Source organism: Podarcis erhardii (genome assembly GCF_964252035.2).
Source record: "Podarcis erhardii genome assembly, chromosome: 1".
Taxonomy (NCBI): Eukaryota; Metazoa; Chordata; class Lepidosauria; order Squamata; family Lacertidae; genus Podarcis; species Podarcis erhardii.
This window is the reverse complement of record NC_138497.1, coordinates 136,657,833-136,685,164: the sequence shown is the minus strand read 5'-3', so window position 1 is coordinate 136,685,164 and position 27,332 is coordinate 136,657,833. Positions and strand designations below refer to the sequence as shown.

The 27,332-nt window shown below is 42.3% G+C and overlaps 1 protein-coding gene and 2 long non-coding RNA genes across 4 annotated transcripts in view; 2 read left to right on the top strand and 1 right to left on the bottom strand.

Annotated features, from left to right (window-relative positions):
- The window catches only part of LOC309335949, a 42,895-nt gene extending 22,060 nt beyond the window's left edge, over window positions 1-20,835 (top strand). The window contains exons 1-3 of one of the 2 annotated variants that reach the window (XR_014153821.1): window positions 883-1,006; window positions 15,785-15,904; window positions 20,088-20,835. This is a non-coding gene — a long non-coding RNA (uncharacterized lncRNA). Of the gene's footprint in view, window positions 1-882; window positions 1,007-15,784; window positions 15,905-20,087 lie in introns of those variants that run through there. The other variant, XR_014153820.1, reaches the window with a different exon arrangement.
- Window positions 1-27,332, bottom strand: part of ABCA12 (ATP binding cassette subfamily A member 12) — a 127,766-nt gene that overhangs the window by 857 nt on the left and 99,577 nt on the right. Inside the window, exons 41-53 of the mRNA XM_081849115.1 lie at window positions 24,732-24,786; window positions 22,273-22,450; window positions 19,113-19,228; window positions 17,971-18,130; window positions 15,321-15,589; window positions 13,203-13,419; window positions 12,413-12,522; window positions 10,919-11,063; window positions 8,745-8,879; window positions 6,414-6,517; window positions 3,676-3,768; window positions 1,518-1,623; window positions 820-957 (exon numbers count right to left, since the gene is read on the bottom strand). Of these exons, the coding sequence (XP_081705241.1) occupies window positions 820-957; window positions 1,518-1,623; window positions 3,676-3,768; window positions 6,414-6,517; window positions 8,745-8,879; window positions 10,919-11,063; window positions 12,413-12,522; window positions 13,203-13,419; window positions 15,321-15,589; window positions 17,971-18,130; window positions 19,113-19,228; window positions 22,273-22,450; window positions 24,732-24,786 (1,826 nt within the window). The remainder of the gene's footprint in view (window positions 1-819; window positions 958-1,517; window positions 1,624-3,675; window positions 3,769-6,413; window positions 6,518-8,744; window positions 8,880-10,918; window positions 11,064-12,412; window positions 12,523-13,202; window positions 13,420-15,320; window positions 15,590-17,970; window positions 18,131-19,112; window positions 19,229-22,272; window positions 22,451-24,731; window positions 24,787-27,332) is intronic.
- Window positions 1-27,332, top strand: part of LOC309335518 — a 122,559-nt gene that overhangs the window by 34,048 nt on the left and 61,179 nt on the right. The window lies entirely within an intron of this gene.

Genomic DNA, 27,332 nt, shown 5'->3' with positions numbered 1-27,332 from the left:
CGTCAGTGGGCGTTTCCTGAATTTCTTCCAACATAAAAGCTCCTTAACCGAGAGTCTCCACCTAGCTTCCCTGCGCGACAGCTTTCTGCGCAGAGTGGGCGTCCCAATGGGTGGTCCTGAGCTCTCTCCGCTGCCCTCGCTGGAAGCGTCTCTGAGCCTTCCCTCCGACGCTTCCCCCTCCTCTACTTCCTCAGCGGAAGTTCTCCCCCTGCTGGTTCCCTCCCGAGCGTCTGGGAGCCTCGCCGCCTCCCTGGGCTCCGATGGCAGTTCCCTGACACTGCCATATTGTTCCTATGCTTTGGGCTGTGAGCTTAGAATGATATAGCTGGTAAAAGCTGCTTTTAGATATTCTATGTTCAGTAATGGAGCAGTTTGCAAAGGAAATACAATATATCTAAAAAATACCACCACCTGCATAAACCTGCTCCAGGTGTCCCTGCCTTTGGAAGTTAGAAGGTGGGTCCAAAAGCAGGATTTTCTCTGTGGTGGTGCCCTGATTTCGGATTCCCTCCCCAGAAGCATGTGCCGGACACCAAAACTGCTATTTTCTGGGTACTTGATTAAAACTGCCATGTTCTTCAAGGCTTTTGATAGTAAAGAATATTGATCTGTTGGCTTCTCTCTGATGTTTTCAGTGCTTACATGTTTAGGTTGTGTTGTGTTATTTTAGGTGTTGGTGCTGTATACTATTATTTATAAAGACAATCAAATTGCAGACTGCTTTGGATGCCTAGAAAGGCAAGGTAGACATATTTAAGATAAAAATAAACACATACATAAATACATGTATAGCATAATTGGACAAGTATCATTCCATACCTCTTCTAGAGTTGTTTGACTCACTGAGAAGTGCCTGATTTTGAAGAAGTCTTTGTTTGCTTCCAGCATTTGAAATATGTTTGCTACGCCTCCTGCAGACACTGGGACATGATATTCCACCATATTCAGTTGATGGTCCTGTACCAATAAGAAGATTTACTGCTAATGAATGCCAGATTCAGAAGGGGTCGGCCCTGTTTATCTTATAGCTATCCTTATGAGCTCTGGCCCCTTTGTGTGCTCGTGTTTATTCCTCCGTACGGCCTCCTTTTTTCCGGATCTTCACACAACAGTTGTGCAAGGAGCACCAGAATCAGTTAGGTCTAATGTTACTAGCTGCTATTGATCAGGAAGATGTTTCAAATGTTGGTTCTCTCATTTTGTCACCGACATGATAGATCGATTCAGTCATGAGCTTGCAGAGGAACTATGTAAAATCTTACACCTCAGCTCCCTTGCCTTTATAATAAGAAGGTAATATTTGGCTGGTGCTGTTAAATCATGGAAGTACTTTAATGATAGCATTGCTGAAATAACTCAAGACACTTTAAAAATTCTGATAGTGCTCAAATGCATTCAAAACTATTTGCCCTCATTCTTGCCAATATCTGGGTTCCGCCACTTTAGGCTGCAGGTGGATACTCAAAATATTTATCACTTCCTACAACATAATGCCCTGCACATTCTTCTACATTTACCTTCAGATGTGTATTTGGAAAGGTCAATTGCAAAAATTCTGTCAGCTTTTCTATACTGTCGGAATTATTATTCAAATGCATCTTCACGGTGAAACCTTTTCCAAATCTGGGGGGATAAAAGGAAATAAATATTTTATGGAATGTAAAAGAGGTTTAAAAACTAGAATCAAGCAGTCCTTCTAGGACACCAAACAAAAACTATTTTAAATTCTTACAATAACTGCAAGGACATTAGGGATAAATCTGGCCACTGTCAATGTGAAGAAACTCCTATGTCAGGGATAGTCAACATGTAGAGTCTGGAAGAAGTAAGGCGCAAGCAAACTATCTGTGCAAGAGGAATTAATATTTGCTTCAGCAGAGCTCCTTTCCTCCACCCAGCTTGCATGTACCTCACAAAATCTAGGTCAGCATCCAGCGGAATAGGCTAGTGGTCAAGTATTTTACACCCAGGATTGGATGGGGATACAGAAGGTGCACACAGGTTTTAATCATTGCCTAAATGCTGCACTGTGAGTGCACTGAATGAGAAGCAGTGGGACTTTAATGAGCCTTATGCTCATCCTTCAGCGTATGGGTGTTGCACCTAAAACAAAACATGCTCCAAGTATCCACACCAGGGATGGGTAATGTGTGACCCTCCAAATGAGAGCTGTATTGCATATAATTTAGAGTTTATTTTCGGGCTGACCAGAAGATGATTTACAAAACAGAGTTTGAAGTCCTGTTTCACCTCAGTCCCTTGTGTGATGAGGGCAGTTTCATTCCCATGTTGGGGCCTGAATTCCAAGTGGAAGGGATCCAAATGTTCCGCATCCTCCAGATGTGCTCGGAGTTGTTCCACAGCCACCTGCTCAATGACCGCTCCCCACATTAACTGGGAGGCAGCTTTTGCGTGGTTGAGTGCAGCCCCCCCCCCGGACTATGAGGCTCCCGGCAAGGTAGCCTGGCTTCGCCTCCCCCCCCCAGTTGGGTACCTGGAGGTTCCCGCCTAGCCTCAACAATTAACCAATCCTGGCTGGGGGGGGGGCGTTGCCAAGGGAATTGGCCAAGTAGAGTTAGGACTGCCCACACTCACAATAGAGGGTGTAACTTACCTGTTTGTCCTCAGTTGGCTCCTGAACTCCCCCCCCCCGCCCTTCCTCAATTTATGCCTTCTTTTGCAGTTTAAACTTCTTCTTTACAGCTATGCAGGTGCTGATGTGGAATTTCCCTGCATTGGCAGGTTTCGCCTTCCCCGTAGCAAAATGTCACAACTTGGGTGGTTTGTAGGTCTTGGGCGGAATCCTGCAGTCTCTCTTCCCTCAATGGGGGGGGGGGCGTGAAGCGGTGACCCACGCCCCCCCCCCCGAGGCGGCGATCCCAGGGTTCCCCATTAAAGGGGTTATTTTGAGGGGAGGCACTGGCCATACGCCAATGGGTTGACAGTGCTCTCCCCTTCAATGCGGCGAAATTGGGGGTGGGCTCTCTGTTTGAAGAGACATTCTCCAGAGTCAGCCCAATCCTCACACACTTTGGATAACCCTGATGTTCCCCAGATCCCAGGATGGGGACTGGGAGAGATAAATGCCCAATGCCTAAGCCAAGGTCTTCCTACATCTGAAAGTTTAATAAAGTTGTGGCCAATTTTAATCCCATAACACGTTGTCAGGTGTCATTATTCATTCTGGGGGTCGCCTGGGGCTTGGGGGTCTCCATCTGTCCGCGCAATCACCTTGCCCAGGAATAGAAGATTTGAGACTGGGTGATAATTGACCATAATGGCTGGGTCCAAAGATACCGCTTCTTTAAGGGAGTCCAGGAAGACTCCCTCACCACCCCATGGAGCCCCCTGCCCAGCCCAGCCTGGCTGCTATAACGAGGCAGGATGAGCAAGAATCAAGGAGACTCAGCTCATCCAACCAGCCTGTCCAAATCCTCAGAGATAACAGGTGCAGACTAACAGTGGTGTCCTGTATATGTCTACTCAGAAGAAAGCTCCACTGAGTTCAACGAAACTTACTTCTAGGGAAAAGTGCACAGGACTGCAACCTGCAATTTCCATTCTCCCTTTTTTCTTTGGCTTTGTAACAAAAACAAGTCTTCATTTCAGCATTTCCTGCTCACTTGGGTCTCACAGTAAACCTACGGGAACTCTTGCGAGAGACATTTTACCAACCTGCTCTTTATATGCTGCAGTGAACCCAGGCACTGGAAACATCCATTTACCATGATAGCCAGTCTTGTGCAGAGAGCCTCACATTCTTCCATGCTGAAACACGGAGAAAGTAGAGTAATGAAGTCCCCAAGAAGCACGAGAAGAATCTATGATGGTGAGAATGTGTGTGGGGTGGATCTCCAGTGTATTTGGAAAATGCACACAATTTGCACATCAGTCAATATTAAGCAGCATGGGATTCAGCTGTTTGACCTCCCAGGGCTTATACATAAAGGGCTTTCCCTGGACTGTCATCCACTCTGGGCAGTGCCAAGCAGCAGCACTGCTGCATTCACAGAATCATAGAACTGTACAGTTAGAAGGGACCATGGGGGGCATCATCTCCAACATTCCCTGCAGAATTTCCTCTCTGAGGAAAGCAGAAGCCCTCTTTGGGTGTACTGCCTGGACAAGTGAGGGCAAAAGTGTGCAGTGGGGTGGAAGTGCACATATTGGTCCCACTGCCCAAATCACTGGACGTGCCCCCTCCCCAACTCCCCAACTTTGTTTAGTGCCTGAATGTCTTCCATAATCAGGAACTGATCCCTTTCCCATCCCCACCATAGATCGTCCTTTTGTATAGCAAATCAGAACTAAGTCTGGCCTTTTTATTTCGAAAAAAATAAATAAAGTTATTAATAGAAGTTTTCCATTTTCCAAGCACCTGCCCTAAAACACAAATAACAGCTTGGGGAGGATTGCCATTTCTAATCGCTGCAACGTTAAGCTTCTCTAGCTTTTCATTTCATTAGGGGCAAGCAACACTTTCCCTCAGCTCTATAATTCTGTCTGTTCTTGAATGAGAAAGGAAGGGAACACTCCCATCTTACCACTTTGATAATGTTCCAGGTCTGTAGCAAAATGTGCAACTATTGCTTAAATAATGGTAACAGTTTCCACCACCAAGCGCGTAAGAGTTATGGAATATGCTATGCCCCCCTCCACCTTGGGTTGCCAGAATAGTGGAGGAAGTACAGCACCCTGAGGACTAAGAAAGCACAGTCACAACCTTCTCCAAGATGGCAGCCAGGGCTGGCCCAATACATTTTGGCCCCTGAGGTGAAGATCAACATCAGCAACGAGGGGGCGGTCGGGTGGGGAAAATAAAGGTCTCCATTGGGATCTGCTGCCCCTGTGGAGCTTGCCGCCCGAGGCAGTCGCCTCACCAGCCAGGCTCTGGAATGCAATGCGCTGCTTCTGGAAGCCCATTCAGCCACTTCACTGTTGACATTTAATGACTAGCTGAAATATGGTTCCTTAGGTTGATACAATTTGGATTCTTTTTCCACTGCAGCTATTATAAAAGCTTGTGTGGATTTGATAACTGGATTTAAATTGCTCTTCATTTTTAGAATGGCTTTCATTTCATTTTATTGGTTAATGCAAAGGACAGTGCTTTGGTAGCAAAGAATCCAGTACAGAGATTTTAGAAACAAGCAACTAAATGAAATTAGTGGTTTAGCTTAACTTTCATAGAATCATAGAATCATAGAGTTGGAAGAGACCACAAGGGCCATCAAGTCCAACCCCCTGCCAAGCAGGAAACACCATCAGAGCACTCCTGACATATGGTTGTCAAGCCTCTGCTTGAAGACCTCCAAAGAAGGAGACTCCACCACACTCCTTGGCAGCAAATTCCACTGTCGAACAGCTCTTACTGTCAGGAAGTTCTTCCTAATGTTTAGGTGGAATCTTCTTTCTTGTAGTTTGGAACCATTGCTCCGTGTCCGCTTCTCTGGAGCAGCAGAAAACAACCTTTCTCCCTCCTCTATGTGACATCCTTTTATATATTTGAACATGGCTATCATATCACCCCTTAACCTCCTCTTCTCCAGGCTAAACATGCCCAGCTCCCTTAGCCGTTCCTCATAAGGCATCGTTTCCAGGCCTTTGACCATTTTGGTTGCCCTCCTCTGGACACGTTCCAGTTTGTCAGTGTCCTTCTTGAACTGTGGTGCCCAGTTCAAGAAGGACACTGACAAATTGGAACGTGTCCAGAGGAGGGCAACCACAAACTTTGTGACCCTTCATTTAGTTGCTGACTAGAAGGTCTTTGGGCAGCTGCCAAAGGGGCACCATCAAAGGACGAGGAGCTTTTAGGAGGTGTCTTTCAGGGGAATCAGAGTCTCAGAAATTCTGCTCCACTAGAAACAGCAAGAGAAGCTGTAGTGGGAACATACAGTAAAAAATGTAATTTAGTATGGGTGAAACCCAGTGAGGTTAGAGTGGGCAATGCAATATGACTTCTCCTCTCTCCCCCTTCCAGCCCTCTGTGCACCTCCAAAATCTGCACCAGTGGGTTGTGGAAACTTGCAGTGCATATTTTTCCAGGGGTTCTGGGGGCTGGAGAGAGAAGAGAAACCAGAAGTCTTGCTGTGTAAGTGGATTTCTATAGTGCAAATGGGCAGGCACCATGTTAGTCTGTGGATATTGGTCTGTTCTTGTGTTGCATTCTGTGTTTCATTGTAAGCCACTTTAAAACATTATTTTATATTTCCTAGGCTAGTTCTATGGGCCAGTCCAGCATTTCAATTCCATTTTTCTTTTAGCTTTCAGCTCAGTGGAGCATATGGTAGTCTGTATTTGCGCTCACTCTACCTTGAGTGAACAAATAAAATTTTTTTGCCTAACAAGGAACTGGGCTCATCTCAGTGTGGAAGGTGAGTCTGAACATTTTCATTAGAAGCCTGGGACTCTACCTGTGAGAAGTAAGTATCACTGAACATTGGTTCTGTACTTCCTCCGTGATGATTTTCCAGAGATGTCTCTTAGCGTTCGGATCCATGCCAGAGCTCGGCTCATCCTAAAATAAAAGTAGTCGACAGCAAATGTAAAAAGCAAAGAAGAGGAACTTGTGATTTGTTGCCACTGTTTCCTCTTTTTTGGGGGGAACCCCACTAATATTTGGCCTTCACATTAATCATTCCTCCCTTTTTGTTGTAGTTGCTTCCAGAAAAGATTAATATTATTGTTAATAATAATAATAATAATAATAATAATAATAATAATAATAATAGCAATGCTGTAATAGTAAAGCTGCAACAGAAGCATGACTAAACAGATGCATAGAATGCTTCCTAGAATACACAAAAGTTATCATGAATGGCAAAAGTCAATTGCTACTGTGTACAATGGAAATGGTTAATATTAGTGATAGATGCACATTGTTAGATAACAGCACTGGGCAGATATTACGATGTTGGGGGCAGATAATATGTATGACTTCTATTCAAGTAGTACTTGGGCTGTGCACATTCTTACTACTCTATTTATAGATTAAAGCAAGGTTTCTGCTTTGAGCGTTACACAGACAATAGACCACAGATGAGCTCCCATATGCTATTATCCTTCAGCAGGCATCATCAGCAAAAATTGCCAGGCACTTCCATGATTGTTTGAATTGTGATTGTTTGCTGATAACATGATATTAAAAACGGGAACATCACAGCTTGATAGTCAGAAACCAGGCTGAGTTTGCAGTTGTTCTGCTGAGGAAATCTCCTTCCCATAGAAAACAGCTAAAGATGGAAAGGAATTGCTGAAACAGTTAACAGAAGTGGAATACGAAAAGGGAGGTGTGAGGAGGTTGCGGAAATAAATGAATGAAAGATAAGACACTGAAACTATTTGATGTGTTTTAAATTGTTTGTTTTGTTTTGTTTTGTTTTGTTAGTTTAAATGTGTTGGTGTTGTGTAGTGTTTTTGTGTTGTATTGTATTGTTTTTATTTTTTGTAGTGTTTAAATTGTTAATAAATATTTTTTTTTAAAAAAAGGAAATCTCCTTCCCAACTATTATAAGTTCCGTCATTAACACAATATCCTTGTTCTTTATTCATTTCTTTTACACACACACACACACACACACACACACACACACACACACTTCTAGTGCAAATGCATCACTTGGGGTGCCTCCTTGGAAGATAAAGGAGGTGTATAAATGTAATACATAAATGAGTGAATGAAGGACTGAATGCAATGGAGGAGCAGCTCGAGTGGCCAATGGACCAGGAGACCCCACAGCAAGTGGTGCAGCTTCAAAGGAGTCTTGAGGACATGCTGGATGCTACATTCCAGGATGCGCAGAAGTTAATTGGGCAAGAAGCAGAGACAGTGACAAGCACCCCTGACGGGAAGGGAGACTCCATGCAAGGAGGCAAGGGCTCTGCCTGATCAGATGCTACAAGGGGTTGAACTTTACTGCCAACAACCCTCAGCTGAGGAAGTGATGGGCTGCCCTGTCCTCGGTGCACAATCCAGAATTTAACATAAGAACCTTAATGCCCCTTAATGGGTGAGATAGTGTTTTTCAGAGCTATAAGATTGGAGCAGGTTTGCAAATTAAAGGAGAAAGAGAGGGAGAGGGAGGGAGGGAAGGAGGGAGGGAGGGAGATGGTTGAAGATGAAGCATTCTTGGGTGCAGCTATTTTCCGTACAAGATCTGAGCCAGGATTAATAGCTGGGCTGTCTGCTTTACAGGAGCGTATTTGTCTCCATTAGGTTTTGCCCATATATTCGTAAATAAGGTAAATGCTGCAAAGATTATACAAGTCTCCTATGTTCTCTCACCCAAAATAAACTATTCTGTAGCCTACCCTTTGAACTCAGCACTTGAGTGTTATATGTTAATTGGAGGGGAGAAGAGTATTTATTTATTTAAAACTTTTATATTCCACTCCAATTTGGAGCCCAAAAAAATGTTTTTATAAAAAGTGAATGTAGAGTGTTTCTGATTTCCTTGAGAAGAGATCGTTTATTGTGAAACATTAACAAGCCTTCCCTATTGTTTAGTTTCTATTCAGAGCATTAATCTCATGCCTAAATGTTCTGAGTACACCTTCTCACTCTAACAATTAATGTGGTGCCCCTTCTTGTTGCTGCTGTTTCTGTAACGGTTTAGAGAAAATGGTGAATCAAAGTCAGTCTCTGTCTGTGTCTCTCTCTCTCCCTCTCTCTCTCTCTCTCTCTCTCTCTCTCTCTCTCACACACACACACACACACACACACACAAATAGTGTTGATTTCTTACCAGGAGTAAAATCGAGGGTTTTCCGAGAAGGGCCAGAGCAGTTGATAACTTTCTGTTGGTACCATAGCTACACATAGAAGTGATTCTGTGTTGGTAAGACATCAGGTTAAGTCGATAAAGAAGCCGAAGTACAATCTGTGGAAACATATTTTGTTTTTAAGATTGGGCACTGATATGTTGTCATTGTTGCAACTCATTGAGCAACTCGCACAATGACAGCAAGACAACAAAACCATTAGCACCTGACATTCAGGTAAATGAGTTACTTCGCCAGCCTCAAGACTGCCCAACATTTATTTTGCCTCTCAGATGCCCTTTTTTTCAATAGCTCAGCCTGAATGCTAGCTAATCAGCAATTTGAAATTTGCATACATTTAAATAAAACTTTGCTTAATTTATAATGAATGGAAATAACAACCCTCTTATTTTTGTTCATCCTGTTTTGTCAAATTAAGCAATAAGTATTGAACTTTAAAAACTGCTGTCATATTATAGCCTCTTTTGCTAAATAAAAGCAGTGCATGCCTGGCTGCTCTGCCAGCTTGGAGTTAGCAAAGAAGGAAGGTGAATAAAACAGGGTCAGCATTCACAAGACCTTCATGTTAAACTCTGCTGTTTTGTAAGGCTGTGTTTTGTATGTGTTTTTCTGTCGTGTCTTGAACTCGGCTCCTACCTTCCACCTCCTAGGCCACATTTGCCATTGATTTGACAGACATACTGCCCAGTGAGGAGAATGCTGATTTGGTTGTCTCTCCTCCTTTCTCTGCCATGATTCAAGCAGGCTCTCGGCTCTTTTGTTTTTAAAGTCCCGTATCTACATTTATGCAATCACAATGCATATCCAGCTCTTCCTTCCTTCTGTCTTTCCTCTTTCTTTGTCAGAGGCTTTTTTCAGTTTTGAAAATTACTTCTGGGAGGAAGCGGATTAATAACCTCACCAGTTCCCAGCCAGTCAGCAGCACCCTGTGCAGAAGCTTCTGCTGCAAATCAGAATAAAAGGCCTCCCATGGTTTCAGTCCAGGGGAGAAGACTGGACATTTGGCAGCTGCTATCCTGTATGGTTCCCCAAGATGACGTGGCAAAGCAGAAGATCAAGAACTCAAATTTAGCTGAAACCAGGGTTGAGTGCAAAGCCTTCATCTTTAAATTCAAGTGGAACGTCAATTATTAAAGGTCTAATTGGCACTATGCTTATTTGTCTCCCTAGAAATGCCATAGAGCTTGCATGTGTCCAGATTATAGTGGACAATGAAGCAGAAAACCTGCTATATAAGGCATTATATTTTATACATTATTATGTGATGAGTAAAATTATGCAGGTTTGTTGAAGACCATGGTTATCTCAGCCATGATATGCAAGGGAATTGAAAAGAGTTGTCCTTTCTCTTATTGTGGACGAATCTGAATTATGTGACAACACTCTGTATATTAGCCATTGAAGAAGACACTGAAAAGGTCAAAATGCACCAGGCAACTTGACTTTCAATTCACAATCTTCACACTTGGATAGTGAAATCCTATACACGCTAGCTCAGAAGTAAGCCTTGTTCAGTTCAGCAGAGCAAAATCCCCCAAGTTTTTGAACTCTAGGCTAAGTCCCCATGACTGGGTGGCTTCATTGTGCTTTGTAAGGCAGTAACTTGTGATCTGCTAGCAACCTCTTTAGGAAACTAGTTGTTTAAAATTCCAGCTACTGAATGAAAATTTAAGACAATTGATATTATTTATTTAGTGTTAATCAAAATACTTTAGTAATTTGGACAGATATATGAATACATATCTGACCAAAACACAGTGTTTCTTCAGGAGTTATCCCTATAAAGCCGAAGTATGAGTAGAACAGGATTACAGAGGGCTGTCTTTATATCATCACACAACTTCTCATGTTTGGCTGCTGCTTTTGAAGCTGGGGACCTTCTGTACTCATGGAGGTTCACCTCCTTTTTCCAGGGTTTTAAAATGCAAGGGGTCTCTCTACAACTACAGGAGGCTCCCGCTTCTGAAGTAGAAGCTGGACATCAGAGTACCCAGATGATGATGTGATGATGGAGGCAGGGTCAATGGTTTCCCCTACAGTACTATTGTTTCTCTCCTTGGAAGTAACACCCAAAGAGAACTACGGTGAGCAGAGTTTCACAACAGACTCACTGCTAACTTTATGTACACCTACTGACCCCTTTAATATGTTTCTCTGGGATGCCATGTAGTCGGGCATAGTAATACATATGTTCTTCCACTGTCAGCAAATCATCCAGGGCATCCTCTTGAGGACAGTATCCAAACAGTGACCAGTGGGCATCATCAACATCATTCAAGGACCTGAATTGATGCAATTAAGTTATGTGAAAGGTTTCAGTCAATAAAGGTTAGGGTTAACAGAATACAAACACCTGAGCCCCGTGTACTAGTAGCAGCAGCAGGCAGAAATAAATAAATAAATACTTGGCCCCCCCGCCATCTGACTGGGTTGCCCCAGCCACTCTGGCTTGCTTCCACCATTAACAGAACACAACAAAACATCAGACATTAAAAGCTTCCTGGCTGACTTCAGATATCTATCTGGCTGTATTAATAATAATAATAATAATAATAATAATAATAATAATAATAATAAAATATTTATACCCCACCCATCTGGCTGGGTGGCTTCCAACTCTGGGTGGCTTCCAACAAAATATTAAAATACAGTGGTCTGTTAAACATTAAAAGCTTCCCTAAACAGGACTGCCTTCAGATGTCTTCTAAAAGTCTGGTAGTTCTCTTTGACATCTGGTGGGAGGGTGTTCCACAGGGTGGGTGCCACTACCAAGAAGGCCCTCTGCCTGGTTCCCTGGAACTTGGCTTCTCACAGCGAGGGAACTGCCAGAAGGCCCTCAGTGCTGGATCTCTGTGTATAATTGTCATATAATTGTTTATCTGTTTGACATCTGATGGGAGGGTGTTCCATATGGCGGGCGCAGCTACCAAGAAGGCCTTCTCCCTGTAACATTACTTCTCACAGTGAGGGAACCTCCAGCAGGCCCTTGGAACTGGACCTCAGTGTCCATGCTGAACAATGGGGGTGGAGATGCTCCTTCAGGGATACAGTGCTAAGGCCATGTCTTTGCAAACACTTTGTAGACACAATGTGTGAAAGTGCATGCAAGCAGGGGAGCAAGATCTCACCGACTGGTCTTGTTTCCTCACCCTAACCCTCCACAGAAATTCCACACTGCTTCTTTTATATGGATATGTCAAACTTCACTGGATGTCTGGCCCTTTGGAATCACTGGGAGATGTAGTTGAGTAACCATGTAAGTCTTCATGGAGTAAGGAGAACCGACTATTGATTGGGGCAGAAATGACTTGATGCAACCTTCAGACTGATCATACATTTGTTTCACCAGAAACAAGTTCAACTCAGTTCTGTGGGAATGCCTCCCAACTAAGTTTGCATTAAGACTGCCACATTGCTTCCATCTCCCATTAATAAAATGGAGAGCACAGTAAAATTGGGCATATGTCATACACCTAAGGAACTGCAAAATCATTATATTTATATTGTTTGCACTTCCTTTATGGCCAGCCTTCATGGTTAAATTTGTAACCCAAGCAAATGTCACATTAGACTTGTTTCCTCAGCTAACTTGCTTGTCTTTCATTGCCCCAAATGAATTAATCTGCCATACCCAGTTTCATCTCGCACCAGTAGCCTTCCAAAAGATGGTTCAATGTCTCCCGTCAGCATTTTGAAGATGGTGGTTTTCCCAGCCCCATTCACACCAAGCAAGCCAAAACACTGGGTTGTGAGGGGGAAAGACCAGAATTTAGTTATAGTGCATTAATAAAGATCAACACATTCATAATTTCTTTCAGAAAACCCAATAGCTGGAGCTAAAACAGATTTGAAAATGCAAAATCTGAAATCTTATTTGCATAGTTGTTAATTCATATGAGAAACCCGAAACAACAAAAGAAACCTTGGAAGTGATTTATGGGCTTCAGCAAAGGGACCTGAGTGTGTTTGGATGCTTTCATTTTCAGACAAAATTAATCAAAATCACAGTTCCAAGGTGCAGAAGTCAAATGCCTCAGCTGAATACTCCTGGAAACACATTCACTTTTTACATGGAGGATGTCTTTGATGTGAGGAACGAACCCTTTCATCTTGCTTGTAATACGGGACAGTATCGTGAGGACCATATCATCTGTTTTTCCAGAATATTGGAGTTGTTTTTCCTTGAAGTTCCAATGTAATATTATGGCCACTTAGGGAAGAAATCCCACACTCACTCCCTTGCATCCCTGCTTACTGTAGCCTGGATGAGCTGTTGATTATAGACAATAACACTGTGTAGCAGCAGAGAGCTCTGAGTAGATGGCTCCCCAACTGCTCAGTGTTGGGTGCCAGCCAACAAGCCAGCCAGCCTGTGAATGTATTCCAAGGCAGTAGCAGTGTTTTTAATTGTACCGACTTACCTCTCCTGCTGGGATTCCAATACTGACATTTTTTACTGCCACAATTCTTCGGTGGGGAAGATGGTAGATTTTGGTGAGATTCTGGAGCTGCAGCATGTCGCAGTCTGCTAAGCCTAATGTGACTCTCTCTCTTTCTGCTTGTACATCCTTGTCTTCCTCCTCATCAATGGCTTCCAGGTGGAATTGTGGCTTGCCATGTACTTTGTTATACATGAATCTAGCATGGTGGAAGACAACTCCTGTTAGCACTATCTTATTGTTTTTCAGAAAGGTGAACTCAAAGTGGTTGACAACACAAACATTAAAAGCAAGTGTAATAACAAGAACCACCAATATAAAAAATAGATCCAACTCAGCCCTGCCCCACTAAAAGACAAATGGAAAATTAAGGGATGAAGGAGAATGTTCCATAACAACAGATTGCGATGGCACAAGTTGTAGTCGTGTTTGATTGACAAGAAATACATTTAAGTAATGCATTTATTTAAAATATTTCTAGCCTGCTCTTCATTACTAAAAGCAATCCCAGAATGGGATACAATAAAAATACATTAACAAACAAACCATCCCATTCAGAAGGAGCACAGCTGCTTGTTGGAGACACCTATTCTTGAGCCCTCGAAGCAGCATTTAGAAACAAGAGATTCTTATGTTCCTGACTCTGATCCTTAAAGCAGCTTTGATACTACCAAAAGTTGCTATGATGACCACCAGCTTAGACAGCTTCTGAAGGGGATTGGACAGATGCAGAGGCAAGCAGGGGTAGCTAACTTGCAGCCCTCAAGATATTCTTGGACTGCAACCCCTATTAAGCCTGACCATTGGTCATGCTGGCTTGGGACAACAATGGATGACAAAACATTGGCAACTTCTGACAAAGAGAAGAAGTCAGTCTATAGCTGTCACCTTTGAGAATAAATGGAGCATTCGTTATCAGAGGCAGGAGTATCTCTCAGGATGAGATGATGGGCACAAAAACCCAAAGCAAAACCAGGAGAGGGTTATGGCCTCCATGCCCTGCTTCCTGGCAGAATCTCATGCTCTACTGACTGAGCTATCCCAGGGGCACATACTAGATACCATCTTGAGAGAGGAATATTCCACCCCATTGAAGTCAGTGAGACTAACAGTGCAATCCTATACATGTTTACCCAGAAATAAGTCCTATTCAGTTAAATCAGGTTTAGTCCCAGGTAGGTGAACATAGGATTGCAGCCTTAGTTGAGCTTAGTGCAACAACTTCCTGCTTAAAATGGTGTGCTAAAAGAGACCAGCTCCCATAGATACATTGGGCAAAAGATTTCTGCATTGCAGAGGGTTGGAATAGATCAGGCTTCCTCAATCTCAGCCCTCCAGATGTTTTGAGACTACAATTCCCATCATTCCTGACCACTGGTCCTGCTAGCTAGGGATCATGGGAGTTGTAGGCCAAAAACATTTGGAGGGCCGAGTTTGAGGAAGCCTGGACTAGATGATCCTTGCAGTCCCTTCCAACTCTACTATTTTTTGATTCTATGGTTCTGTGTAGGTCAGGTATAGTTTCATGTGTGAAAGTTCTGTAGAAGGTAGCACCATGCCTTTGCATATACCATCTTCTTCCACAGTTGGAAAATGGAAAAATGTGAGAATGGAAATGGTAGCTATTATATACATGTCTACTCAGAAATAAAAACCATTGAGTTGAAATTGGAATGCAACCCAATTTAGCGTAAGAACTACCTGCTTATACTGGTTTGTGGATCAAGCTGAGGGACCATTCTCCTGTCTCAAGGATAAATACCTACTTGTTTTTGGATTTCTCTAATTTTGGGGCTGTGTGCCTGTTATGTAGTAAGCCAATAGTGCGACAAGACAATTTTCTAATTCCTGTATCCAATGCACAGAAGGCAGATTTCAATGCGGGGAAGGGGGGGGAGAGAGAGATTGGGGCAAACTGCGCTTGGCTGTTATCATAATCATAATCTAATCAGAAACCCATGTTTGTTGCTGAAGCATTTTACAAATCCCTGGTGTAAATGTAAAACAATAAATCACAAGTCTATATGCCACATCTTGTTCCTTGTCAATCCATCATCCTGTTTCTGATTTTGGAGAACCCTTTCCCCGCAGGTCACTTACTCTAATGTATTATGCCAGACTTTCTGAATTGTCCCATCATCAACCAAGAGGCGGATTGAAAACAATATAGTCCCCTGGATAAACAACCCAAGCAGCTTGGAACTTATCCTGTCCAACTCAAAGGTTCTGTCAGGGTAATCCACTCCATATGCTTTTAGGAAACCCATCAAGGCTTGATACTGTGACAGTTCGATCAATCCATATCCAAAACAGAATTGTGGAAATATTAGATAAATATGCCTCAGTGTTTCAGCAAGGTCATGCAAGCTCTGAAAGGAAGAAAAAATACCTTAATGTGCATTTACTTTCTAGTTTCATATATCATAAAAATTAGGAATAATGTATTGAGTTTTATAGCAAAATGTCCCTCCTGGTGGTGGAGGTGCAGAGGTATTGTACACATCCTGCTGCTAAGTATGTGTGCATCACACAGAAATTTATTGTGACCCCTTTTTCATCAACAGGCTATTCTTGGCAGAGGTCCAGTCAGCCAGTTTCACCAGAATGGGGAAGGCTTTCCCTACCCCTCACTTATATGAGAAAAAGGGACTTGCTGGCTTAACCTGCTCCCATCTCAAGAAAAGGTAATTTCCCCCCTTTCCTGCCATACTTTCCAATATGCTTGCCTTTCCCCATTGTGTATGCTTTATTTTCACATCTTGTTTACAGGTATGTAGTCCAGGCCAATATGATTCAGGTTGACTTCTGGAGATCTGGGTTGTAGCATATTCAGCACAGTGGAACGCTTCACCTCTGGTACTACATTGCTAGTACTACTGTTGCCACAGCCCATAAATGACCTTCTATTTCAGCTAGTCTTTAACACACAGATACACTGAAGACATTAGTTTCAGGTCAGGTAGCAGACAACAAAAACTGGTGCTGCAGATGGTTTCAGGCTATAATCTGGCCCACACTATGTACAGCTGTTCCAAGAAGGGTGTGTGTGAAAATACCATCTGACAAGCAGTGAAAAGTTGGTCTTTGTGTCTGATCCCTGTCATGGAGTGAGAAATGCTGTTGACACTTGCGCTGGGCATCAGATATGCAATAAATCATCACAGGGAGCCTTAGCCAGGCACCTGAAAGGGACATATCAATGTCAATCAACAACTCTTGTCTGCCTTTGGGCACAAATATATTGTAAATCCTTTGCGTGCACTTTCCTGATCAAACGCCTTCAAGGAAAATGCTGAATGCATGTTCGGGAAAGACCTATGTCCATAATGAAAGTTGACAAGCTGGTCCATTATGAAACAATGCTTATCTTTTAGAGAAGGGAGCTGGCTTCTACACTTTCTTACTACGGTGGAAGTACTTTGCTTTTATGTTTAGATTTAGGAATTTAGTCTACCCATCGTTACATTTTTAAATTGGACAGCATTTTTCCTAATTTGGTAAATATCTATAGCTAGGGTTCAAAAACTGTTAGGTAATCTCCCAGGCATGATGTTATCTAAACAAGATATGACAAGGGCAGTCACAGTTTTTATTCACCTATCATCCTTCTTCACAATGTGTGTTTTTGTGGTTGCTTTCTTTTTTTATAAAAGAGAAAAAGAGATACGGTGCAGTAGCTTGGGCAAAAAAATTGTAAGGACTACGTCTTTAAGAATAAAAGCACCAGGTGCTAGCCTGCATTGTGCCAGTGGATGCAATGGGCCTGATTCCACTAGATGTCACCAATTTATACGAACAGCTAAAAAAACCTCGCTGTTTGTGTACATGAGTACACAGTCCCAGAAAACCACCTGAAGCATACTGATGTCAATTTGTCCCCGTGTACAATTTCAAACACTGTGACTATCCTTGCTGCAGCTGTTGGTATTGAAGGCAATTCCCAAATATGGGCCAAGACATTTTTTTGCAGCATCCAGAAGATTCATATAAAAAAGTCCACCCAGTGAAGGGCAGGTGAGAAATACACGGAACAACAACAGCCGGCCACCCCACTTCTTACCCTGCCCACATCCAGTGAGGGAAGGAAACTCAGGCTGCAGAAAAAAGTGCCTGAAGCTATATATCATGAGATTCCCAGGCAGAGGAAGAGAAGCTCCTCTTTGACATTCCCCCCTCCCACACTCCTGCTTTATGCAGGGATGGTCCCACTGCAACCAGTTTGGCCAAGGAGGTTCATTTTTGGAGGAAAGGTATGAATTCATTCTGTTTCCTTGAAATATCTTCCTTTGTTCTAAAGGTCCCAGGCTCCGTCCATTGTGCTACACTAATGAGACTTGAGAATGGTGATGCAGTTTGGCACTTGAGACCTCCAGAGTGGAGAAGCCCACATGAAGGAAACCCCATCACTGAGATATATACCCACAGTACAGATTTATTGCCCTTAGATATTTTTAGTGATGATATTCATTGTAATCTGAAAGAGAAAGCCATCCTTACATAAACAGAAGGCAATATCAAGAGGTTGGCTGATTGTATTTAGAAGTTTTAGGTACAGGCTGATTTAAAGTACTCAATTTAAGCAATTATATTACATCTCTATTTAACCAGCCTCCAAGATATGTGGTACTATCAAGTCAAAACTTCCTTGAAGTAAGAGCATTGTTGTCTGTCCCCCCCCCCCCATGAAATAGAATGAATTTTGCACAACTTCTATACATGAGAGTTAAAGGTGTGTTTGCAAGGCTCATACCTGATCAGTGGCCTTTTCTTGGGAAAGTAGAAACATAATCGAATGAGTCATGATCGTATTGATGCCAAAGAACAAGTTGATGCAGACATAAACTATAAAGGCCATTCCTGTTTCCTTGAACATTCCAGCCAGCAAGTACATCCATGGAAATGTTGCATATCTGCAGAGCACCAACAACAAGAATAAAAAATACAATAAAGCAAGAGACCAACAAAAGCAGCAAAATGTGTCCTTTATCGACTGACACTACTAGTCCAGTCAGCCCGTGAGCTGATTATTGTCTCTGGTAAAGAAAACAACAAGGCTGCACCATTCATCTTTTTTGGGGCAAAGTCAAAAAGAACAGCAAAGCTGGTGTTGGTCATCAACTTCCTTGAAATATCTATCAAGAGCAAAAAGATGAGGAAAGGATCATGTTGTTTCTGGGATGAACTTGGTTAGAGTGATTACTAAATTAATCAAGCTGCTAATTGAGGTTAGCCTGACCATTCATAAAGGTAAAGGTAAAGGGACCCCTGACCATTAGGTCCAGTCATGGCCAACTCTGGGGTTGTGGTGCTCATCTCGCTTTATTGGCCGAGGGAGCTGGCGTACAGCTTCCGGGTCATGTGGCCAGCATGACTAAGCCGCTTCTGGCGAACCAGAGCAGCACATGGAAACGCCGTTTACCTTCCCGCCGGGGTGGTACCTATTTGTCTACTTGCATTTTGATGTGCTTTCGAACTGCTAGGTTGGCAGGAGCAGAGGCCGAGCGACGGGAGCTCATCCCGTCGCGGGGATTCGAGCCACTGACCTTCTGATCCCACAGCGCCACCTGCGTCCCTATGACCATTCATAGTTTGTACTTTATTTAGTTATGCCTGACTTTATATCTAAATGGGCCAGCTAGGCAACACAGAACCATAATATCCCAAAATCAAAAAGGGGGTTCTTAAATATGGTTTTTTTTTAAAGCACCAAGTGAAAAGTTATAATGGTGCAATTTTGTAAACCTCCTTTCTTACTCTGATTGTATCCAGCGGGTGAAGTTCAGCTGATGGCAAGGCTTCCATTAGCAGAATGGGTGAGGCGGCAGGAGCTAGAGATTGGAGCCAGGATGGGGTATTAAATTCAGGTTAGGTTAAACTAAACCAAATCCTTACCCAAAAAGGAGAAGAAGTAGGAATACAGCCAACAGGTTGCTGTCATTGAAGAAAGCTGGTATCCGAAAAGCTGAAATTACTCCCACCGAGAGTGTAACAGGTATCAGAAAGTAAACCTGCAAATTACACATGGAACTGAATTAGCTTCTATTGCATGAAAAATATGAAGCATCCTTAGGACAGATACATATAATCAGATCTTTTCTTCCCTCCCCTTTGTTTGATCAGAGTCACTGACATGGATTGAAATCACCACTCCACATAATCACCACTCCACATAGTTTGTGTTTCTGGTGAGGCTTTTTTATTTCAATAAAAGAAATTTTCATATTTTTTTTTAAAAGCAGCATGAGTAGTCTTTTGCTAGAGACATACAGTAGTCTTTAAGAGATTTGAAAATAGTTTGAGAGAGGCATTGTCACTTGTGGTTTCTGAAAACTCTGCAAACTCTGATAACAAGAACAAAAGTGGGCTAAGCAAAATACATCATGAACAGCAACTCTCTCTTTCAAATTGTTTTCAACTCTCTACAAGAACTACACATCCTGTGCATCCTCACTGAGCAGGAAGCTCACTGGATGGCCACAAGGTGTTGCTGTATTTTAATATTGCTGATAGTTTCTTGTTGGGGGAAAGTGTAATCACTTGAGTCCAACCCAAATTATAATTAGCAGCAGCTTCAAGACTTTCCAGTCTCTTCCCTTAATTTGAAATGAGAATTGTTTGCCAGTAGGAATTCACCGAGAAGTATCAGGTTGCAGAGTATCACTGCATTAGTTTCAGTCTGGTGAATATTGATTTCAGTTAGATCACTGTGACGTTTTCGACTGGATGATTTATAAATACGCCATTTCACGGCAAGCATATGGAGCATGATAGAGGCAGGCCTATTACATGAAGGTTAGAGCCAGAAGAGTATGTTTGGCAAGTTCTTCAGATCTAACCAACTTTGAGTGGCTTGTATGATTCTTGCAGGTGCACAGGCCAGTTGGAGGTGACTTCGGACAACCACTGGAGAAAACAACCCAGATCTAATGAATAATTTGGCAAGAGGTGGCTAAGTGTTGAAAAGAGAGAACAAGAGTGTAGCCCACATAAATGCTCTCATACCCCCCCCTCCTCTCCCATTGCATTAGTGCAGATTCCTTTGTCCCTGCAGGCTGAGAGACTACGAATTTCTGGGTGGTCATGCAGCCCTTGAACACTAGCACACAATATCAGAAGTAGCTTCTGTTTAAAGCACATTTATACTTCTTCCCCCCAAGAATCCTGGGAACTGTAGTTTACCCCTCAAGGAGCTGCAATTTTCAACACCTTTGACAAATTAAAGTTCCTAAGATTTTGGGGGGGTGAGTCATGTACTTTGAATGTTGAGTGTGTATGAAGCCTCAGCCTGACTGAGGAAGCAGTGTAGTGAAGTTTTCAGCATGCCACTGAGATGTATAGAGAGAGAGGTTGTCAAAAAATAACTGCGACTAGATAACGATTTGACACATCCTAATTAATGGGAAGAGGAATTGAATAATTCAGCAAGCTAGCCTACTTGTTTTGTTATCTTGAACCCCTTTCTATCATTTTCCTGAACCAAGTTGTATTATGCTCTGGGGTAACTATCCCTCCAGTTAATTGTAATAATTCAACCTCTTACTTTTGTAACTTTTATAACATTCTACAGCATAATACAACAAATGTCTACTCAGAAGTCAATCCAATTGATTCTATTCCGGTTATATTTTCATTTTTCATTTTTTCCCCTGAGAAGTTAGTGCAATGACGTTTTGTGAAACCATGAAATGTTTCTAATTTTTAATACAATTTTTTAGGTTTTGAGGTTGAACAACTCTGAAAAAAGTAACCAAGCCCAGAAAAGAGGGAAAGCTTCCAACATATTTGTTTCAAAATAATTTGCAGCTGCAAATTTGGGGGGTCGTCTGATACGCCCAGTCGCCTAGTGCGCCGGAATCTACAGTACATGAAAAGAAATGAACAAGCCATCCCCAGCTTGTTTCTGCCCATTTTAACAAGAGCTTTCATTATTTTTATTATTATCAGGAACTAGTAGCAGGTGAAACTTTTTTCTTTTCTTTTTTGAATTTCTAATTTTGATTTTTGATTTTTGAATTTTATTGTTACAGTATTCATGTTTTTATACTGTATTTTATACTGCTTTTACAATTAAGTGTTTTAAATTTGTTGTTAGCCGCCCTGAGCCTGGTTTTTGAACCGGGAAGGGCGGGGTATAAATAAAAATTATTATTATTATTAATAATAATAAGAATAAAATGTTTCTTGGAAAAATATGGTTCAGAGTATTTTTGAGCAAATTTTCTGCCTAGATGTGACAGAGTTTAGAAGGTCACAGGAAACAGCCTTACATGAATAGCCATTACTCATAGTTCGTAACAAAATACATACCACTGGATGACTTTTAGACCTGCCTTTTTGCCTTTGCCTCTTTGCAATTTAACCTAAAGCAATTTTTATGCCTACAAGTTAAAAATAAAATGAAGTCTTGACCTTAATAGCACACTGATCTTTTTATAAATGTGCAGAGCTTTATGCATATGCTACAGCCAGGAGGAAAAAGGGGGGGGGGGATCCATGTTCTTAGCATATACGTACTGTAATAGCCCTATTCTAAATATGTTTAAATGTCCTCGCACAAAGTTAGTTTGCTCCTATGTGGGTCTGAATCACCACGATCATTGCAGCTATTCAACTGTTCCACACGCACAGGAGAGAAAGGACAAGAACACTGAGCCTACCTCTCATTCCCGTTCTTGCACAAGTTGAAGGGATAACTTTTGTAGCAGAGAGCCTGTTCTACTTAGGGAGGCTACCTGTGTGATTTAGAAACCTGGAAAGTCCAGGTTCTAACCACATGGGGAACCTCTACAAGTATAGCAGATGGCTCGCTGCAAAAGTTAAGGGTGATGGGATACAACCAAAAGGCTCATCTTTGGTCTTCTCTCCCTCCTGCAGCCCCAGGTGTTGATTTAACTCTGACACAGAACACCTGAAAGGAGCTTAATATGTACTTAATAGCTCCTTTCAGGTGTTCTGTGTCAGAGTTCAAGGTAAATCTCAATGCTGCAATCTCCATGCTGCTCTTCGTCGTACACCATTTTGCAAATTGATATGTAACAGGTAAGATACTTACAAGGTCATAAATGAAGTTAGTCACCCAGTAGCTTGTCACACCCATGCCTGAGATATGCTGCAGCTGTTTTGCCTTGGTTTGATGCTCCTTGACCACATAAAGCACAAAGCTGGCTGTCGTGATGGAGTAGCCAATCAGGACGGACATGGAGACTATGATATCCAGTAAACTACTAAGCCTGAGTGGGGGAAGGTAAACAAAAGTACGTTCAAAATAAGTATGCAGACAGATCCAGCTCTAGATTTGATAGGTGTCCTGGTAAAGTGTCTTTTCACAAACCCCTCTTCTTTCTGTCATCCTGGCTGGGCTTTCTGGGCTCTGGTGCCAGAGCTTTAACCAGCCATCCCTTTAATTCCCCACATTGCCTCTAACCTATCACCCCTCTGGGGCACTGTGGGTAATTAAAAGGGTGGCTGGGTCCAGTTGGCTGGTGCCGCTCAGCAGTCCACCTTCCCCCAACCCTCAAGGGGGTCCTAGAGCTCTAGGAGCTGCCCAAGGAACCAGGTGCTGACGCTGGAACCAGGTACGCTGATGCTGGCCTTCTGTTTCAGTGCTTCACGAGGTTTCCATGGGTGATTTTAGCCATGGATCGTTTTCTATCAGGTGTTAGGACCCACTGATGTGACACACAGAAGCCTTATGAATTGCCACCAGTAGTAAGTGTAGCAGAAGAGACACGGGAGGTTTCAGTTCTGGTCTGCTCAAGATTCAATTCTGGACCTGCCATTGCACTCATTCATTTAATTAATTTATATACTTCCATTCATCCGAGGATCACAGGGCAGTTTACAGTATAAAAACACAAAAATACCTAAAATCAAAGCTGATCAAAGCACTTCCTCCACATTTCTAAGGCCTAGCTCTCACGGATGTGCTAAGCCTCTCTTCTGTACTATACCACTTCAGATTCCAGGTGAGGGAAATCATCTCTTCCATTTCTAAAAAACCCTCTCCATAGAAAACTTAGTTATCAAAGGGAAGTCTACTGGCCTAGTTTGCTGCCTAACATCCTAGTTTCCTACGCACAGGGGTGTATTATTTATTTTGCATCAGGAAACATTCAGTCATGTAAGCTTCCACCTACAATCTGAGCAGTGCATCTCAGAAACAAATTTACCATCTCAGTAAGATCTAAGTCCGGGATTTCCTGAACATATCTGGAATCTAGCTGTGTCTAACTGTTCAGGCAGAAATTGGGAAAATGTCCAGGAAAATCCGGATGAATGGCAGCCAATGTCGGCAGTGCCATTTTGCTGATTTTTCCTTAAAGTAGCTTCTTATGCTATAGTGTTATGCACTGACACATGAACTAGGAACTTTATTTTTTTGAATTTTCATGCGATGAACCACCCTGAAATCTACAGATGAAGGGCAGTATACAGATTTAATAAATGATGATGATGATGATGATGCTGATGCAAGGCTGATATTCAGCCCTAGACTCTGGCCTAGAGAATTCTGCCAGCTGTTGTAAATAAAACCCAGTGGGGTCCAAAGGCAAACTATGCAAGAAGGCCAGTTCTCAAATGAAAAAGGAGGCCACAAAAAATAAAATGAGGGAATGAGGTTGGGGAAGGAAGTGGAAAGGAACCTTTTCCTTTCCTGCACTTAGTTTGCTCAAAATTGCCAGTCCCCACCCACCCCACTGCGATTTTTTAGAAGAGAAGCAGCAGGAAGGGGAAAGGGTTAAGCAGCCCCTACCATTGCTTTCCGTCCACCCTTTACAGGAGACCTACCCCCTCAGCTGCACACACACACACACACACACACACACACACACACACACTCTTTTTGTGGTCAATCAGGTTGGTAAATGTCAAAGTAGATGTCCCATACAGATTCAGAAGAAGGTGCAAAACTTTTGTTAGTGGAATTTCTCAGCGAAAATGTCCTGGAAGCAATACAGTGGTACCTCGGGTTAAGTACTTAATTCGTTCCGGAGGTCTGTACTTAACCTGAAACTGTTCTTAACCTGAAGCACCACTTTAGCTAATGAGGCCTCCTGCTGCTGCCGTGCCGCTGGAGCACAATTTCTGTTCTCATCCTGAAACAAAGTTCTTAACCTGTAGCAATATTTCTGGGTTAGCGGAGTCGGTAACCTGAAGCGTATGTAACCCAAGGTACCACTGTACAATGGAAAATATTGGACTCAGGAGTAACAGCTTGACTACTAGACTCAAGTCTGTGTGGAAAGATGTCTTACTTGTCTTATGAGGAAATTGCTCCCAAGCAATTGCCACTGACTATCTTCACAAATTTTAAACTATCACATTGTGCTTTTATATCAGCTCTGCATAGTTCTGGTCAGACTGACCTAGGATGCCCTGCAAGGTCTTAACTCTCTGGGGATTTGCTTATGCTTAGCCACTGCATTTTCATGTGCCAGAGCAGACTTGGATCACCACTCTTGACTTACAGTTTAAATTCCATCAAAATAAACAATAAAATCAACTTCTTACATAGCTTGTTCTTGACTCTCTCCACCAGGATAAGGATGAGCAACGACTGAGATGCCTACACAAAGAACAATAATTAGGGTTTTCTTTAACTGATCATTGAACACAAGTGCTAGCTGAGGAGCAGGAAGGTTAACAGCAGTCTATTTACCGTATGTTCTGAACGCCATGGTATTTCATCTTGGGCAAGCCATTAGGTACGACCATTAGGTATTTTTAATAGTATTTGTTACCATCATTTAGCCAAGGAATGATCTGGCAATCCTGTATCACCAGTGAAGTTAAGGGTCAAACCAGGTGTTATGATGACAGACCTATCTTGAGTCCTACCAAACCTCTATAAAGTAGGAGATGCAATTGAAAGTAAAGCTCAAGTGGGCAGGAGGAGGGAACTGAAATCTCCTTCCAGCCACGTTTTTCACCCTGACACTACTGCACACTGCAGCACTTTCTTTCATGGCAGGAACAGCTTCTGGTTTTGGAGCCCTGCTTTGGCCAGGGGTGGGTGGGAATGCAGCTAGGATGCAGCAGCTACAGAGTAAAAGGAGCTGACTGAGTGCAGGATTCAGTTCCCCTTTCCTGCTCACCCATCCTGCACTTCCACCTGAATTTACAAGAATTTGGAGGCCCTGCAAAACCAATTTTAGCAATGGGTTTCCAATGTCATGTGCTGTTTTATTCTGGGGAGCTGTAGCTTTTAGTAGTGATTAGATGGAAGTCCCCTGGAAGTTGCATATAAATCACTCTTTCCAAATGAAAAGCAGGATACAAGGATAATAACCAAGGTTTACTTGAGGCATCTGAAGACTGGTGCTCACAATTCTGTTCTTGGAGCGAAAGCCACAAGAACAACCTTAACTGTGTCTCTTTTTAAAGCATTCCATTCTTAGATCTAAAGGGATCAATGTGGTGGTAGGAATAGAAGTTAGGATGGTGAGGGCACTTGGAGCTAGAACTCAGTGGACTGGAATAGTGAAGCCTTTGGAGACAATGAATGGTGCAAGCTGGGGATAGGTGCAGGAGCCAGCCAGGTGTGGGCTAGGGAAAACATGTAATTATGACAGGTGTCAAAAGGATGGGGCCATGTTCAGAATGGGTGGAATGGGTGATCCAGCTGTTTTTGCACCAGGTGAAGGTGCCATCATTATGCATGATCTGACTCCACTCAGAAAAAGAAGATGATCCTTTACTACTTGTCAGAATTAAACTGACCAGATGAAAGGTACTAGATTGGAAGAAAACCATCAGCTGCATTTTGCAAAAATCCATAAAGTCAAAAATATCCAAAGTGATGAAGCATGATAAGGGGAGAGACTGCCACCTTTAACTCTTAGACTTTGCATGGGTTTGGAGATTCCAACTAAACATCAGGAAGAACTTTCTATCAGAAAGAGCTATTTGACAGTGGAACAGACTCCTACAACAGGGAGCAAACTCTCCTTCCTTGGAGGTTTTTAAGCAGAGGCTGGATGGCCATCTGTCATGGATGCTTGAGCTGAGATTCCTACATTGCTGGGGTTGGACTAGGGTCTCTTCCCACTCTACAATTTTATGATTATATGGGCTAATCGTATTGTTTTATGTAACTACATTTTTTTTTAAAAAAACACACCTTTAAATGGGAAGTATGGTGCAGTAATTAAGAGTTCCACAAAAAGGAATGGGGAGACTTAAATGAAATCCCCACTTAGGTATGAAGTTCCTTGGGTGACCTTCAAACAGTCAAGTACTTCTAAGAATAGCTGTGAGGATAGAATTGGACTGGAGAAGAGAACATTTTACATAGCCCTAAACTTCTTGAAAGGAAGGTGAGATATAAATGTAATAATAGCATTTTCAAATTCTAAGTATTGCAAATATAAATTTAATATATATATTAAATGTAGATTTCTTTACTTTACATTTATACAAGAGCTGAAATGAAGCCTGAAGGCGGGGGTGGGCAAGGGGGTTGATCTCTTAACATATTTCGAAATCACTGCAGTGCTTATGTGTCACTCATTCTTACTGGGGTCCTGGCTGACATTTGCTCTTTTTTGGGGGGGGGGACCTGTTTTGTTTTCTGCAGTTGGGGTAGGCTTTTTAAAATAGGTTGCCAATATGGAATAGCAGGATATTTCTTGCAGTTCATTGCAAAAACCAAAAACCCACCAACCCCAAAATTTCCCCTTCAGTGCAGTGTTTCATGCCTCAATCAAGGAATGAAAGCAATTTCTAGTTCAGAACAAGATCTACTAACAACTAGAAAGCAATGCCCCCCCCCAACCAGCAATCAAAAATAAAGAAGATACAGTTTGACTAAGCTGTTAATGCTCCTTCACTATAAAGCCATTTTCCCTTTACTGCAGCTTAGGCTAGAAGTCAAAATTTCCATTTCAATACATATTTTTTAGGCTTGGAAGGCAAAGAAGCACAATATACATAAGTCGAAAGCCATTATGATTTGCTTAGTGTCAGTGTAAAAAGCTCTTTTTATGTGTTTTTTTTAAATACATGAAGCCTAAGTCAAACCTCAAAAGCAGGATTGCCACCTATTTCAAATTGCTAAAATGACAGTCAACTTTTATCTGGCCATTTCAACGGTTCTTAAGCTGTCATTTATTT